The sequence below is a fragment of the Epinephelus lanceolatus genome, chromosome 2 (genome assembly GCF_041903045.1).
Source record: "Epinephelus lanceolatus isolate andai-2023 chromosome 2, ASM4190304v1, whole genome shotgun sequence".
Lineage (NCBI taxonomy): Eukaryota > Metazoa > Chordata > Actinopteri > Perciformes > Serranidae > Epinephelus > Epinephelus lanceolatus.
Window position 1 is genome coordinate 21764261 of NC_135735.1, and position 17043 is coordinate 21781303.

The 17043-nt window shown below is 41.1% G+C and overlaps 1 protein-coding gene across 1 annotated transcript in view; it reads left to right on the plus strand.

Annotated features, from left to right (window-relative positions):
* The window catches only part of igdcc3 (immunoglobulin superfamily, DCC subclass, member 3), an 81317-nt gene extending 66832 nt beyond the window's left edge, over positions 1-14485 (plus strand). Inside the window, exons 10-14 of the mRNA XM_033620654.2 lie at positions 320-508; positions 847-951; positions 1187-1322; positions 1494-1704; positions 2868-14485. Coding sequence (XP_033476545.2) covers positions 320-508; positions 847-951; positions 1187-1322; positions 1494-1704; positions 2868-2993 — 767 coding nt within the window. The 3' untranslated portion in view covers positions 2994-14485. The remainder of the gene's footprint in view (positions 1-319; positions 509-846; positions 952-1186; positions 1323-1493; positions 1705-2867) is intronic.
* The last annotated feature ends 2558 nt before the right edge of the window (positions 14486-17043 follow it).

Consider the following 17043-nt stretch of genomic DNA (forward strand, 5'->3'; position numbering starts at 1 on the left):
GCGTGAAACTGCTGCCGTTTTAAAAAAAATCTTGGTTGAGTAAATAGAAAAGGGTGGTTCGACTTTTTAAAAAATGGCGGGTTTGTGCAGGATGTCATGCTTGTGGTGTGTCTTTCTGACTGATCAGTGGTCTGCAGTGTTTTAACTTCACCTTCTAGTATCAGCTCAGCTCGCTTTGAATCTCAACTGAGTTTCAAAGAAGTACCAGGTACAATCCGCAACTTTTGCCAAAGGAATACCAAAAAAGAGTGGTTCCAATTCGAGCCGCATCATGACCATGCAGTGGATATGAAGCTCATCAGTCTGTGTTGTGTTGCAGTGCCAGCGCCGCCGTCCCTCTACACCAAGGTGGTGAACAGCAGTGTTATACAAGCAACATGGGAACCTTCCTCCAAGATGGGCCAGCACCAAGGCTTCAGACTGTATTACAGGAGAGCCCACACGCCGCTGTTTACTGGTCCCATCAGCTTCCCTCGCAACGTCACCCAGTACAACATCACTCAGCTGGGTGAGACGTTTAGTGTCTTAGGACTGCAGCTTAGTGTGTCATAGCAAATATGATCTGTTTTTGAGCTGTTTCTATAATCTCAATCATCATATAGTCTTCATTACAGAAGACATATTTAATAATGTGTTCATAAACAAGTATCTCACAGTCTCTCCGCACTGGATGATGATGAAGATTAAACGAGAACTTAAAAACACTCCTCAGGGAGTGACTGATGAGTTATTTATGAAGCTTCCTGCTCTTAATTTCAGCAAGGAAAAGGATTAAATATCTGCACTCTTTGCAGGGTTACTCACTGTCTGAACATCTCTCTCTCTCTCTCTTACCTATTTGTATAGATCCTTCACTGGTCTATGAGATAAAGCTGCTCGCACACAACCAAAACGGCGACGGCAACGCCACCCTGCGATTTGTTTCACTTCGAGAGGCGGTGGAGAAATCTGGTGATTGTCTGACACAACCAAACGCAACCATACGTAGCTACACAGTCCCACATCACCACCAGTGCATCCAGGTTTAATGCACCTCACTGAGTCTCATGTCATCTTCTGTCTTTAGCAAAGTCAAGATAATCGTCACAGTCACACACACACACGTGTCACACCTCCCTGACGTAGCCTTGTTAACACAAACATTGGTTAACATGGTTTGACTGTGAGCTGTTCTGTATCCCCTCAGTGTTGGACATCCCGTGCGACTGTGTGAAAGACGAGCAGAGCAAAACATCCACGACAGGCATCATAATCGGCATTCACATCGGAGTCACCTGCATCATCTTCTGTGTGCTCTTCCTCGTATTCAGCTACCGTGGCAGGTCAGTGCAAACATGATGTGTAAACAGCAACAGAAACCACAACAGCAACAAAAGGTACCAATGGAAACATCTTGCCAATAATTGCTGTTGGAGGTTAATGTCGGTCTACTGTGTGTGTGTGTGTGCAGCTGACAATAGTTTAATGTGTGTGTGCTTTCATGTAATCCTCAGGTTAATGATGTGTAAGACAGTTCAGGCCACCCCTCAGGCGGGACACAGCGCAGTGCTGGAATCCTCTTCCTCTTCCCAGGGGGCCTCAGGGCTGAACGGGGCTGCCAGGAGAGAGATGGAGGTCAATGGCAGCGCAGTGGGGAAGAAAGTGGCCGACAGCAACGAACTGGAGAGACTTTTTACTCAACCCACCACACAAGATACATGCATGGTGAGTTCTGATAATGAGAAGGTGAACTTAAAGCCATTTTGTGTTAAATGTGAAATGTTTCAAAGGAAAGATACAGTTTGTTATAACTTGAGTTATATTTTTTGTAGCTCTGGAGGGAAAATTACAGCCCACACTTTCTGCTGTAAACATTCTCCACAGCTCAAAGCCCAATCTCCTGGCTTAAGTTTGACCTACCCTAGTTGCCGTAATTGTGTACGCTGATGGTTTTCCTGTTTAGAAGTTATTAACAACATCACAAGTATGCTTACTTTTAGTTTTACCTCAGCTAAAGTGGTAGCTAGTCTGTGTTTTTTAAAAGTTACGATTGTCTCATCATTCGTGTTTCATATCCTGCTGGACTCTGAGCAATGTCGCTACGGTCTGATATCTCAAAAGTTACTGTCATGAGTACAGTGGTATCATGAAAGGACAAGAGATACCTGCACACCAATACAACTGGACTGGACAGCCCCAAAAAAGGTAGCAGCAGACGTTTCAGTCCATAACTATCATCAGTACTACTGACACAAGTGCTTCACAGAACAGATATAGACACAGACACATTACTACCAGGTGTGATGAATCAGTCAGCTAGATGAGATCAACTCTGAGGAGCAGAGGCCACCTCATCACAATAACCTGTATAATGAGTGTTGTACAAATCACAACATCTTCAAACACCAACGGGGTTGAAGCAGCAGTAGAACCTCCCTCCACACACACACCCCCATGGAGTCTATGAAGAGGGTGCGGGAGGAGTGAGATAGAAAACGAACTGTGGCTGAATGAAACATAAATGTAGTCTGCCCGATTGGATGTATGCTGAGCTTCATTAGGTTAACATTAGAAAGAAAATTATCCCCAGCAAAACAGAACTGTAGAAAACATCAACACAATAAAACAGTTGTCAGCTGAAGATACAGCTTTTCATGTGTGAGATAAAAGCACACAAAAATTCATCAAGGTGAAGCAGTAAGGGAATTTAGACCATTGTTTTTTACATAGAAAAGAGGCACGGCATCCTGGTGGCTGGAAAACCTGCAGATATCTGGCCATCTCCTCCCATCTCATGTTTCCTGTCCGTCACTACTATCTCTTCACACAAATGAATGAATTCAATGTACTCTCTAGCTAACGGGCTTCAATTATGCATGTGTTTTCAGTCTGACTCCTACGCGCTGAACGACACCCAGCTCTCTACAATACCACTGGATGAGTTTGCGCTGGAGCGGGAGACGCAGTTCCAGGAGCCTCCTGCAGCAGGAGCGGGTCGGCAGGACCAAGGCTGATCATGTATGAAGGCCAATTCACACGACACTGTCCACAGTGTCCACAGTGTCCACTTAGACTCTTCTCTCACTCAGGTTGACAAGTGTTTCCTTTCAAAGTAGTTTTTCCTTTTGTGCAAAGATTTTTTTTTTTTTTTTAAGTTAAGGAGTTCTAGAGGATCTAGGACCGTATATCGGAGTGTTTGGGGCCTGAGGTTTGGGAGAGCTCTCTTCTGACAGACAGCTGTCTCCAGCCAGGCCAGTTAAACACTCCTTATTTTTACAATTTGGTCTTTTGTTAATTTTCTGGTGTTGGGCAGCACACAGAATAGAGGCCCCATAATGTCCTTGTTATACAATGATGATTTTATTTTTAAGTTTATAAATATATATATACATATATATCTTTATCAACTATGCTGTATGTCGAAGTGGTTATAAGTTATTGGTCTTATCTCTACTTTTCTGTGGATGTCAAAGACTCCTGCTGCCTGCTCTCACCTACCAATGATTCCACCTTCTCGCTCACAGAAGACCTCAGCCTTCTGTCTCAGGACTTTGTTTCAGTGATATCAACATTTTTTTATGAGTTCTCGGCCTTCATACAGGCACTAGACTTGGCTGTGTGAACCTTACGATTCAACAAAAACCTACCTCAGCCGGAATGAATGTGTTGCGGGAAGCTTTTAGGGACTTTACCTTCCCCTGTGCTCACAATTACTTTACATGCGGAGGAACTGATTGGTTTGAAAATTACAAGATCAGGTGCCGCACTACCTCAGATGTCAAGAATCGTCTCTCTTCTCCTGCTTTTCAAAGCAAAACGAAAAAAGAAAAAGAAACGAGTATCCAACATAAAGCACTTCCAAATGCTGAAGTTAATGTTCTACCTCAAGATAACAATGTTAATGTTGTCGCTGTTGTTGTTGTTGTTTGTCTGTTTATTGCATAATGAAAAACCCTCTTTTCCCTCCTCTGTGAAATCCCAGCTTCCCTCTGTTGATGAATATGGTGTTTGTAGATTCAATGTCAGTACCTCATGCAAGTTGACAGACTGATAACACTGTTGTATGAATTACAGTATGTTAGGATGATGTATGAATTATGATGTTCCATTGTGAGCCCTTTTTTTTTTTTTTAGATTTTATCTCGTTCAAAACATCATATTTTTTTCTTAAGTTGAATGAAAAGAGCGTTAGAGATACACTGCACTGCTTATGATATGTTCAGGACTATTTACTGCTCGAGACGGGATACACAGTTTTTAATTGGACCAAATAATATGACTTACAGACATCAGATATGTGCCTAAAATTATTGTATGATTGAATTCTGTGTGTGTCTGTGTAGATTATGTTTTATTGATTGAATGAATGTTTCCACACCTATATGATGTTTGTTAAACAATTTATCAAAATTCCCCAAAATTTAATTTCACTGTTGTTAGTGTAATGACTTAAAAGAATAGTTTGACATTTTGGGAAATTTGCTCGTTAGCCTACTTGCTGACAGTTAGATGTTATCACTCTTACTACTAGCTATGATGCTATAACTGTTAGCATGCACAAATTAACCAGCTAAGATGTAACTTGTTAATTTTTCAACACAGTTTCCAGGGTTGGAAATTAGCACCAGCCACCAGCCAAATGCTTAAAAAAATGCAAATGACTGATAGGTTTTTGTATCCACCAGTCACAATGTCAGGTGGAGTTCATTTTCAACCCTGGGTAGAGGTGCTGTTGTGCGTATCTTTGGACTTAAGATAAAGCCAGGCTAGCTGTTTTCACCTGCTTCAAGTCTTTATGGTAAGCTAAGCTAACTAGCTCTAACAGCTCTAGCCTCATACCTAAAGGAATAGTTTGACATGTCGGGAAACATGATTGGTTTCGTTGTGGTGGAAAGCTCGATTAGAAGATCGATTCAACTCTCGAGTTTGTACAGTTAATATGATCTATGGCCACCAGATGGTTAGCTTAGCTTAGCTTAGCATAAAGACCTCTAGCCCCCAGCTCATCTATAGCACACTAAATAATATATTATTTATCTTGTTTGTTTAACCCATTCAAAAAACAGTTTCACCAATTGGCTGTTTTATTGGGGATCTTGTTATGGACTATTTCTCAGGCCCTCAGGAATTGCGCCAGGCTTCGAAGCTGATTTTTTTAGTGGCCAAACAGTGAAATTACGATGTCCAGGTCCGTGATGCCATTAGGCCCAAAAAGATCTTTTCCCATAAACATAATGGTGAAAAAGACATCTGTAAATTAGTGGATAATTTTTTTGAGCATCACAACCCCTTCAAAATGAATCATTTCACTTTTGGGATTTGATCCATTCAGTCCAATAAGATTTCTAAAGTCTATAAGAACAGCACAATTTGCTCCCCATTCAAGTTAGCAGAGCGCTACACCAGAAGTTTTCCGCTCAGCTTGTGAGAATCTGTAATGCGCGGGTAATTATGTACCCATGCAGGCTTTTTTTGGCTTCAAGTGCCACTGAGCAACTTTCACAGGAATGAATGGGCCCTGCATCCAGTTCTCTTTATACATTTATGACAGTGAGCAGTAGCTTCGTGAAGTCTCCACCAGTTGCCTCGCAACTTTTCAGAGATAGTTGACAGAGTGGTAACATTCTTCTCTAACTTTTCACCCAACAGCAAATGAGCTAAAAGAACTATTCTTTTGGTTTAAATAAGCAGCAGTGTATTTCTAACCTCTCTCTGGATATTTGTTGCTGCAGTACTCTTAGTAATATTTTTTCCACATCACATTATCTGCCTCCTTTTTGAACAAAAGTAGTAGCCTTCAGACTTACGGTGCCCAGGAGACATGACAGTTGCTGATCATGCTTGACTATTGTTACTCTCTTCCCAAACCCACAACTGCTGCTTAGCATTCTCCCTCCTGACGACACTGACTAGTCAAAGTGCTTCAGGAACGCCGTGTTTATAATATAGCTGGTTGTTGACAGCCACGGGCAGAGAGCTGGCTGAGGGAGATAGACGGTCGTTGGGTGGCTCTACGATCACAGGGCTTCTCTCTCCAGCTCTCCTCTCTGTGTCGTCAAATACTGTACAGGACTTGCTCTGATGCATCATGGTAACCTACCTCAACCCTGATTTTGGCCTTTCTCTCAGGTCTTTATGAAGAAACATACAGAGTATGAACAATGGAGGAATACACACATACGTATATATAAATGTATATAAATATATATATTGCAATTGTCGCCACATGCTGCCACAGAAAGGGACACACAGTAAAACACAAACACACAAATGGAGGGAGAACTTTTTAGGACCTTTATCTCATGCACTAACTATGAAAATGGTTCACGCTTAGTTTCTAGTGGATGTGAATGTGTAACTTTGGTTATCATCAGATTTTTTTTTTTTTTTTCATATCACAAGCTGTTAACTTTATTTTTTTTCACTGGAGTTTGACTTAATATCCTCTGTTGAAAGTTATTCCATGGATAAGTAAACTAAGGAAAGTAATGTGGGCGGCACTTACAACTCGAACATGCAGACAATTTATTGATTTGCCTTTCTGGCTCTTAATCCAGAGCGTGACTCGTCATTACCTTAACTGTTCTGCATTCACGTGATACTGTTCGGATTGATTTTATGAGCAGCCAAGTGGGAGAAACCATTGATGTCAGACTCGTAGTTGTAATTCCAGGTTGGTGATATCTGGAATATCTGACAGCTCCAATATCTTCCACTTAGCCAAAACAAGTACGGAGGAACAAACTAGAACTGTCACTTCCTCAGAAAATCTAAATCCATTAGCCTAAATTTGATTAAGTATTGTTCAAAACATTGTAGACGTGACCTTGTTTTATTCATTTGCCGTCCCTCTGCTGCCTCACTGGAGTGACAAGTTTGCAAAGTCAGTAGACCAACCTTTTCCTTTATGCGCGTTATCCACATCTATGGTGTTAAATCCAACATTCTTCCTCTCATCACCTCTCAGATAGTTAAACACATTCTCCCTCCAACCTCGTCACATATCGACATTTGGTCATGGATCTTCCACGTCCAGATACGACATGAACGGTACCCTGGGTGCGTTGGTTGCTGATGTTCTGGGACGTTGTGTCAGGTCGGTGCTTGTTGGACCCATCCGCCATCCCTCCTGCCCGCCCTACTTGGACTTTTGCCGCCTTAACTTTCGTTTTTTTCCCACCATGTTTCCACATGATGCCGCCGAGCACCGTTTGACTATAACGACAACCGCTGTATCATGCCGACGTTAAAGAACGGCTTTTTTCGTCAGTGTCTGACGCCGCAAGTCACTGCCAAGGCACCAAATTTCAACAACTTCAGAGTGAGACTGGGTTGGATAGTTTGGTATCGTCAGCTCAGTGCACTACTTTTCAGTTAGCTTTTTCCCTTTGACATCGGTTCACTAAGAGGCAACAGAGCATGCAATGCAAAGACGGACAGGGCATTTTGATTGCAGTTTATTTGGCTGGATTTGAATGAGCTACACACAACTTGTATGCAGTAGGCGATTTGAGATGGGACAATGGGGGACACCAACCCCCTTGTTAACCTGCCATCCTTCTTCATCCCCAGGCCTGGACCCAGACCTATTACTGATAAATTATTGACAGTTGTTCAGTTTTAACGAAGCGCTTAGTGACGCAGAATTTGTAGCTTTGGTTGAGTGACCAAGAAACTCACAGACCAATTACACAAGTTAAATCATCTCCTGTGACGCTACTCAGCCAATCAAATCTGTGCATTCCGATCAGCATTGCAGCTCCAGTGAATGAGATACTTACTCACAAATCGGCTACTAGTTTAATGTATCTGGTTTCACACAACAAATACTGAATAAATACAAATACTACACTCTGTAAACCAGGCTAACATTGGGGCTAGCAGCTTGGGCTAACGTGTAAATACAGTCACAATAACTGGAGGTTTTCCAGTTTTCCCATTTTGTTAATATTGCATGAATGCAGTATAAGGTGTAATGACAATATAGGAAATTGGAAAATAGTTTTCAAATTTGATTTTTGGCTCACTATACAGTATCATATCTTCTGATCATCTGTGACATTCCACATGAGAGTTGTTTGTGTCCCCACAGCCGAGAATCACCTCCCATCTTTGTGTGTTCTGCATTATACACAGTTTCCATCTTAGTGATCATCTTAGCATCTGTGATGTTATGCCTTTTAAATTTATTTGTTCATGCTTATTTGTTTGCAGATTTTTCTCCTTGCATCCATTTCTTGTATTTAATTGTACGCTGTGGTGTTATTATCATGTTTCACGTGTTGGAAAAACAGTAACAGTACTTGTCAAAATAGCAGAACAAATGCTCAAACCTAAATGTCTCCTGCTTGTATATTTATTAACTGCCAATGTGATATTTTCTCTCCGGGGCTGCTGCAGCCTTAATCAGTGTATTTACTTCTACTGAGAGTAATTTCACTGGGGAAACAAGTGGTGTGCTTTTCTTTCTTCCTTTCTTTCTTCCTTCCTCTGTCCCTCGGTGTAATTTAGGGTTAATCTCCTCCTGCAGGAAATTGCCCACATCTCACCCGTGGATGTGACAGGTTTTAGTGCCATACTGTTGAACCTGATTCACTGGGAATGTGGTGCAGTGACGATCATGTTTACATGATTAGACTTTAATAGGTCAGGTTGTCCTTTTGCTTTATAATATTCCAACTTGTGTGATTTAACAGAGCCCTCGAAGCTGTTCTCACTGACTGACAGTGCTCTAACTCCATCACAGTTAGTGAAAAAAAGGGGCCTTTGTCTTATATATTTTGCAGCCTTGGGAAGTGCTATATCACCAAACTCTGCTCCTGTCAGTTAGCCAGCCTCCTTTTTTCTTCGTTCAAGAATCCTGACCTTTGGACAGGGAGAGTGTGTGCTCAGGGACTCTCTGATCCTCTTGCTATATGTGCATCAGCAGGCCGCTCTTGGCCTTCTGGGTTTTACATAATTTTACTCTTTAAATTCTTCTTTGTGCCCAGTTCAGACAGATTCACTGTCAGGGATGCCTTCTTTGTCGGTCATTTGCGTAACTAAGAGAAAGTGTTGGCAGCATGTTTCAAACACTTGTCCACAGTGTGGCTGCTCTGCTGGAAACATAAAGGGGCAACTTCTCAGAAAATAGTTCACTTGCTACCCTTGTGTGCCAGAGGATGATGAAAACAAAGACGTAGGGATTATACATTAACATAAGGTTGCAGCTGCAGTGGAAAAATTATCTGTGACAACTTCAGGGAACTCTCGTTCACATGGAGAGTTAACAATTTTTTACTCTCAGTGAAAGATGCCTGTTAATGTTAATGCCTCAAAATCCCTCACAAATCTGCCTGAAATACCTCTGTGTTAATGCTCCTGCTCACTATGGAAATCAGATAACTTAAAACCATCTGTAGTTCCTAATTTATGTTGATATTCATCCAAGAGCTTAAACAAGCAGTCAGTGAGTTGGTAAGTCAATCAGCAGAAGAAATAATTAACAATTTAGGTGATTTTTAACACAAAAATGCCAAAAATTAACTGTGAAATTGTGAGAATTTGCTGCTTGAAACAAAACAAACATTTTAGGGCCTTTTCACACCTGAATGTCTGAACCAAGGTCCAAACCAAGGTTCATGTCTTTGCTACATTGAACACATTTGATTCGGACAGTTTTGGATTCACTCTGCGTTTATACGAGCTAGGGATGTTCCTGGGGACTAATTTCCCTGTCGACTAAACGAAAATTTTCATTAAGACTAGTCGACTAGTCTAAAAATTGTATTCAGGCTCAACATATTCCATTAACTTCCTGAAGCTTTACCTTCAGCAAACTTTAGTGGAAGCATATCTTACAAGGTCATTGTCGTGATGAGCTGCGTTATCTTGTCAGACCAGGCGGGATCACAGCAGCAACGATGTCAAATTGTGGCTAGCACCATTGCTTGAGTTGAATTTGGTTATGTATTGCTCCAGTCGAGTGATTATATGCTATGCCGTTTTTTCTGACACCGTCTACATGCTACATCGTTTCCATTTTCTAGATCAAAGTACTGCCAAACCGTGCTGGTTTTGAGAGAGGACATCGCTCTTATTTTCCACCGTACTGTTTTAAAACTCCAGTCGACTCGAGCATTACCGCAGGGAGGGGACTGCTGTCTGACGGCTCTGTAGCCCCCACTAGTGGTGGGCAGCTGCATGACAGTTTAGCAGCCTTGTACCTGAATAAAACACTAATTGGTTTAACCAACTAATATTCCTGATGCTGACTAGAGAGGGGGAGGACGTTTAATCATTTAGACGACTGATACGAGCGCACTAAAGAACTATACATGACACACCTACGTCCTGTCATCATCACCTACGTAAGCTGCGTCTGCCTCTTGAAACCTCTCTCTGCCATCCTCTTGGAGAATGCGCATACACTACGCTGGAGGCACTACACTACTCCTATCACATGCGATAGCCTGCCAAAACTTCCTTTAATTGGTCTTAAAGTCTGAACAGTTCAAAGATTTTCACACCAGAAACAAACCAAACTATTGTCTAGTTTGATCCTGACCACCTCTTTTCAACAGGTGTGTTTTTGTCCAGACCATGATCCAGGGAAAGGTCTCACATCTGTAACTTTGGTTCAGATCAAACTGTAAAGTCCAAAACTCCAGATCAAATGAGGCAGGTGTGAAAGGGCCCTGACAGAAGTGATATTAAGCTTTAGAAACTTGTAATTTTTCTGATATTTCATAAACCAAACTAATAATTGACTAACAGAGAAAATAACGGGCTGATGATTTGATGAAACACAAAGAATAACAGGTCTCAGCTGTCATTCATCCATACTTGTTCTCAGGTTCTCACAAAGAAGGCATCCTGAACTGGGCATGTGCAGGATTTGTTTCTCATGGCCAGTATATGGCTCCAGCTGTTTAGACTATGTGTCTGTGCAGTTCTCTGTCTTATGCATTAACTGAACACAGGTAACCAGATCCAGTCAGGACAACATTAGACTGACACTGTCTCACTGTATAATGTCTGTTAAGTACGATGCTGTAACTCAATGGTTGATTTAATGGTGAGGATGTTTTGGGTAACCTGAAATATTCTCACTCTGGTTTCTCTAAAAGTCCAAAGCCTGATGCAACTAGCCTCTGCTTGAAATCTCATTTACATTATGTGGTATTGATCGTTGTGGCACCACATGATCATCCGATATGATTGTGAATTGATTACATTTCCGATGCATTTATCTCTATGGTGTTCTGCTCTGAGACCCCGATGACTGTACATGTCAAATAATGCTGAGTTTAAAGATTTTCTGAGTGATTTATACTCTTGTCAAATGGTGATTTAATGTAAATGTACTTTAATGTTTGAGATCAGTATTATATTTTATATACCTCTGTCAAGAAAGCAGATTGAATCCAATGTGTTTAACGGTAGTAGGCAGAGAGAAACCTACAGTAGATCTGCATGAGAAACGAAAAAGCTAACGTGTTATTTAAGCTGAAATGAAAAGTGTTAGTTAATCATTATTGGACTTGTGATGGTAGCACTGTGATATTTAGCCGAATAATGGCAAAATAATGTTGTAATCTCAATATGGTGACTACTGATGGTCCCATCTCGCATTGTCGGTCAATCTGTCTTGATGGTGTCTGTTGATGAAAACAGGTCGTGTGACCTTTTTCCGCTGACAAATCTAAACCTGTCTCGCCCTCGCTGATGCCTGATGATCACCTCATCCTCATCCTGTTCCCACCAGTCATCCTCACATGAGTGACTCGGGGTGAGGTCCTGTCAGCGCTGTTACCGTTTAAAGTGACAAGTTGTCTTCATTTTCCTTCACAAACCATCGTTGCTTGAGGAGAATGTCTGTTCTGTATTGATGTTGTCAACACCATCTAAAGCTGCTCGGTCATCAGTAATTTGGCCACTGAAATAGAAAAAGAGTAGAGTCTATTGGGCAGGTGATCGAACCCACACACCTGTCCTGCGAGATTAGCGTCAAACGTCAAAGTCAATACCAGCACGTCAGTAAAGAGATCATTGTTTAAGTCTGCTTACAGAGACATGCATTGTAAAATCTTCCTGTATAGAGTGCCACATTTATGTTTGTGATTCACAGTCTGAGCTTCGATCCTGCACCACTGCAGGCAAAAGAGTATTTAATCTTAAAGGGAAAACGACTCTGATATATTGCTGCCATATGAAACCATGTAGGTGTAAGAATATTAGACCTGCTCTTGCCCAGTGTTGCTGGTTTGCAACAAGAATTTTACTTGTGTTCAAATTAGAAGAACTGATGAGTGATTTGTTTTATTTATTAAAACTAAATTTTATTCAGTTGGCCATGAAAAGGATTTGAATTTGAAATATTGAATTTGTTTTTTTTAAATCTACAACTGTAAAACTTGCAAGTCGACCACAAGTGAAGTTTAATCTCCATTACTAGGTTTAAAGCCCCCAAAAGCTTGGTTTCAAAGCCCAAGTTTGGCTTTATAACATTAGATATTCATGATTAAAGAGGCAACGAGGTTGAAATTCAGAAGAAAAAAAGACATAATAATAACATCAGTCATTTATTGAGAGTTTAACTAGCTAATCTGTTTCATCAGGATATATTTCATCGACAGTAAATCCAAACCACCCCACAACATTATAGAAACAGAGCAATTTAGCCCCACCCACACCAAAGGGGAAACAATTAATCACCGCTCACTGACTGTATTGCATGAACGTACCTCCATGTTTCTACCATCTGCTAGCAAACAACAGAAAATGCCTAAAAGCTGCTGTGTGGTGGGATGCACTACCAACAGCGCTAAGAACCCAGACCTAAGATTTTACAAACTGCTGAACCAAAATCTGAAATTTTAAGAAGACAGTAGTGGATACTGTGGAACTCAGTTGCATTTGCAGAGAGCATCTTGCTAAGTTGACTGGATAAACTGTGGAGGTTGAAGCTAACTTAGCAATGTAATGCCTGGTCTCGAACTTTGTTAGGTTAAACGATGATTTTACCTCTTGAGTTGATGAAATAGTTGTAAATATCAAAGTATTTAGATTCTGGCCATTCAACAGGACCATTTCTCCAAGATTAGCAAGGTATTCATCCCTGTTACTGGGGTTTTTTGGGGGAGTTTTTCTTTATCAAAGGACAGAGAGATGTCGTATGCTGTAAAGCCCTCTGAGGCAAATTGTGATTTGTGATATTGGGCTTTATAAATAAAATTGAATTGAATTGAAAATTAAGGAGAAGGGACACTAAGATAAGATACCGTTACTGACTAGACATAGGATGCTTAAACGATCCTTTGACTTGCTGAAATCGTTTCAGTGCTTGGTTGCATATTGTGGAGGTGATTGTTTTCCCCAATGATGGGTTTGGTTTGAAGAGTGTGACACGTGTCTCTATTATATCACGACATGCTAAATCCAGATTCGTGCGCAGATGTACATGACATCAGTTTTTACCAACTCAGCCATGCATCCTTCAAACCAATTATGGGAGCAAAGTCAAAAACACAAATACAGAAATCACCAAATTTGTTCTTACTTTGGTGGACATGGGGTTAAAAAAGCATTGTGGTCTGTGTGTTGACTCCGTTTTTAACTTTATTGGCATCAACCAGGATTCCACCAGCAAAATCAGGCTGTTTTTTTATGTTTACCATTCATTTTCATACAGATTAATATATTGCAAAAACCACTGTAGATTCTCACTGTAAGTCCTGGTGAAGCAGATACAATGAGGACAGTAATCTTGGCTTTTATGCTCAAAGAATTGCAGTTTTTTTTCCCCAGTACAATATGCGACCACAACAAATGGCAAGAGAAGGTCTGACAGCCATTTTATTCTCACCTCATTAGAGTTGCTTTTACTGATACTACAGTTTATTAAAAACGAGTAGAACTTCTATTTTATCTATGCAGTTTTATTTTTATTTTTAAATCCTACAGGGTTCAAATGTGGTGCTAACCTGAAACCAAAAACCATATGCATTACCAGCTGCGTAAACTACTTGTTTAATGTCACAAAACAAGCCTCAATTGTTGCGTTACCTGCGTTCGATTAGCCGATCGACCATTTGGAACAAAGGGAGCGCAAATCTGTACAGCCAGCTCACGATCACACATCTATCTGTCAGTGTCTGTCTGTCTGTCTTTCTGTCTTGTTATATGTTCGTCTGCTGAGGTCACTGCCTCCATCTGCTCGTACTCTGTCTTCTCCCACAGTTTAATTCAGGTCAATATGAGATGATTTAATAAGCGTTCTCAGAGCATTGTCAGGGATCACTGCTGTATGTTTCCACAAAGTTATGTTTCTACACTCTCTCTAGACCAAGGTGTAAATCTGTATACATATCCACATATACAGTGTGTACTGTATGTGTGTATGTATGTGTGTGTGAAAAGGCAAAATAGACCATTTTTAGTGGTTTGTATTGTTTTAGGGTTCATTGTGCAAAACTGAAGAAAAAAACAATAACAGTGATAATAAACTAGATCTAGAAGTAATGAACCCAGAGACTGTCTTTATTCTGTGTGTGCGTGTGTGTGTGTGTGTGTGTGTGTGTGTGTGTGTGTGTGTGTGTGTGTGTGTATGTGTGCATGTGTGTGTGCGTGTGCGTGAGGGGGGATTCGCCTTCCTTTGGGGACAAAACACAAGTCCCCTTAACGTAAATCGGTGGTTCCAAACTGCTTTTATTTTGAAGTGCTGTTCCCTGCTGCAGAGTGAGTGACTAACGTACAGCTCCTTGAAAGAGACAGCAAGCTAGCGGGATGACATGACTAAATGCAAGTACGACGCTAAAATTATTAAACTCTGTGACCTTTAACTAATGACAAAAGAGAAATCTGGATTCCCAGTTGGCAACCACTGACGTGTATCATTGAATTTTATGGCAAAGACTTGGGTTACAGCAACACTGTGTAAGATTTAGGGGGATTTAGTGGCACCTAGTGGTGAGGATTGCGTATTGCAACCAGCTGAAACTTCTCCCAGTTAGGATTCCTTCAGTATTGTTCAGGAGGTTTTTACTGCGAGTCAAATTATCGCAGAGGTCTCCTCCAAAATGGACAAGGTGATTAAAATAGGTTAAAACACTGAATTAAGCAGTTTCACAATACAAATTTGTGTTTTTCTTTATTTTGGAGATGGGCACTTTTCCACTACCTACTAGTGTGTGCCCACCTGTTTTCTTAAATAACTTAAGATCCAGACGTTCAGGAGGTTTTTACCAGGAGCTGAATTATCCGCAGAAATCTCCTCTTCTCCAAAACAAACATACCTGGCCATTTAAACTAGTAAAAATACTGAATAAAGCAGTGTCATGTCAAAAAAAACCTGTGTTTCTTTGACACTGCTCATCACAAAGGGGCTGCTAACTATAGTGGCCAATAAGAAAACAAGGATAGCCCGATCGAAAGCGTTTGTTCGAAATCGAAAGCGAAATCGTTTGTTCTGAGCTACAGTAGAAACATGCAGGCAACATAGCAATCTCTGTAGACATGGACTCACTCCTTATGTGACTCATTCTAAAGCAACAAAAACACAATGGTTCTTATTTCCAGGTGATTATGCACTACAGAAAACATACTTACTTTATTGTATTCCATTTCTGCCAAAATATCCCCCTAAATCTGACACACTGGGCCTTCAAGGTTAGAGTAAGGGTTAAGGTAAGTCTCCAGGAAATGAATGTAAGTCAGTGTCCTCTGGAGTGATGGGAAACAGACCGTGTGTGTGTGTGTGTGTGTGTATGTGTGTGTGTGTGTGTGTGTAGGCAGTGTACCTGAGACTTGAGCATGGTGGATAAAGAGGCGTAATTTACAGCACAGAAGTGTTTGCTTGCTTCCTGTGGTCCGCTGAGATGCAGCAGATCAATCTGATGCAGGCCTCTCCTCTACCTCAGTTCTACAGCACATTAACTCACGGCCTGCTGGACAGACAAAGAGTATTGAGCACGAGGCCCCGAGCTCCTGGTCGATGAAGGTTGGTGCCGGACTTCTAATCACTGTGAATCCCAATGCATGATTGAACTTCGAGACAAAGGGGGAGTCCAATATGGATCAGTCTCCTCTTCCTGGGTTTCTCTCACTCTGGCAAGGCATCCGAGGATAATTCCAGTTTATTTTTGTAGTTTTGGCCGTTGTTTCTATTGGTAACGATCTGGGAAAATCTGGGAATGCATCAACACCACTGTCAAGTAGTCCAACGGAGGGCTAAACAAAGTCAGATGATTATACAGGTTTAAACAAACATCCAGGTTAGTCAAACCTATTAGGCAGAGGAAATGAAGGTTAATGGTAACATTATTTAACAACAATTTAGTAGCTGCTCCGGAGCTTCAGCTCACATCACAGAATATCCCTCAGATGTTCCACAGATGGTGGAATTTCCATTTTTCTGGGCATCTAAAGGACTTCTCATCCATGTCAGCTTGATCTTGATCTGGGTTAAATTATCATCCAAATTATTCTCAGAAACGTCCGTCATCCATCACAGTTAATTCAGTAGTTTCCTGGTCCTTTGACCTGTTGTACATACATTGTAATTAAGTGGTTTACACAATCTGTTGGCCTGTTTACAACCTAATCTGACGGCCTGAAAGCCTGTGTTTCTGCCTGGGATTTCTTTACAGATGTGGTTGCATTCACGGATCACAGATTTCAGCAATTAACTCGCGCAGTGCTTTGTTCTCAATAATCAATAGAAATGATGGCTAAAGCCTTGAATCCACATTCACATGTCTAGTCTAGTCTTACTCCCATGGTGTCAAAATACGAGAGTTTGGTAGTGTTTAGCATCTGTGTGAGATGCACCAGGCTCTCCACCAACTCCAATGTAAAAGCAACGGATGTATTTTAAAGAGCATGAAAGTCCGTTCAGGGTCGGTCGGTTCAACAAACACAGGACTTTGACTCCTGGACTTTTGGGACCATCATAGAAAAAACATCCAACACATTCTCTCTCCGACCTCATCACATATTCACGTTTGGTCATGGACTTTTTACATCCACATCCACAACGTGAAAGGTACCACCTGTGTTGGTTGGTGATGTTCTGGGACACTGTGT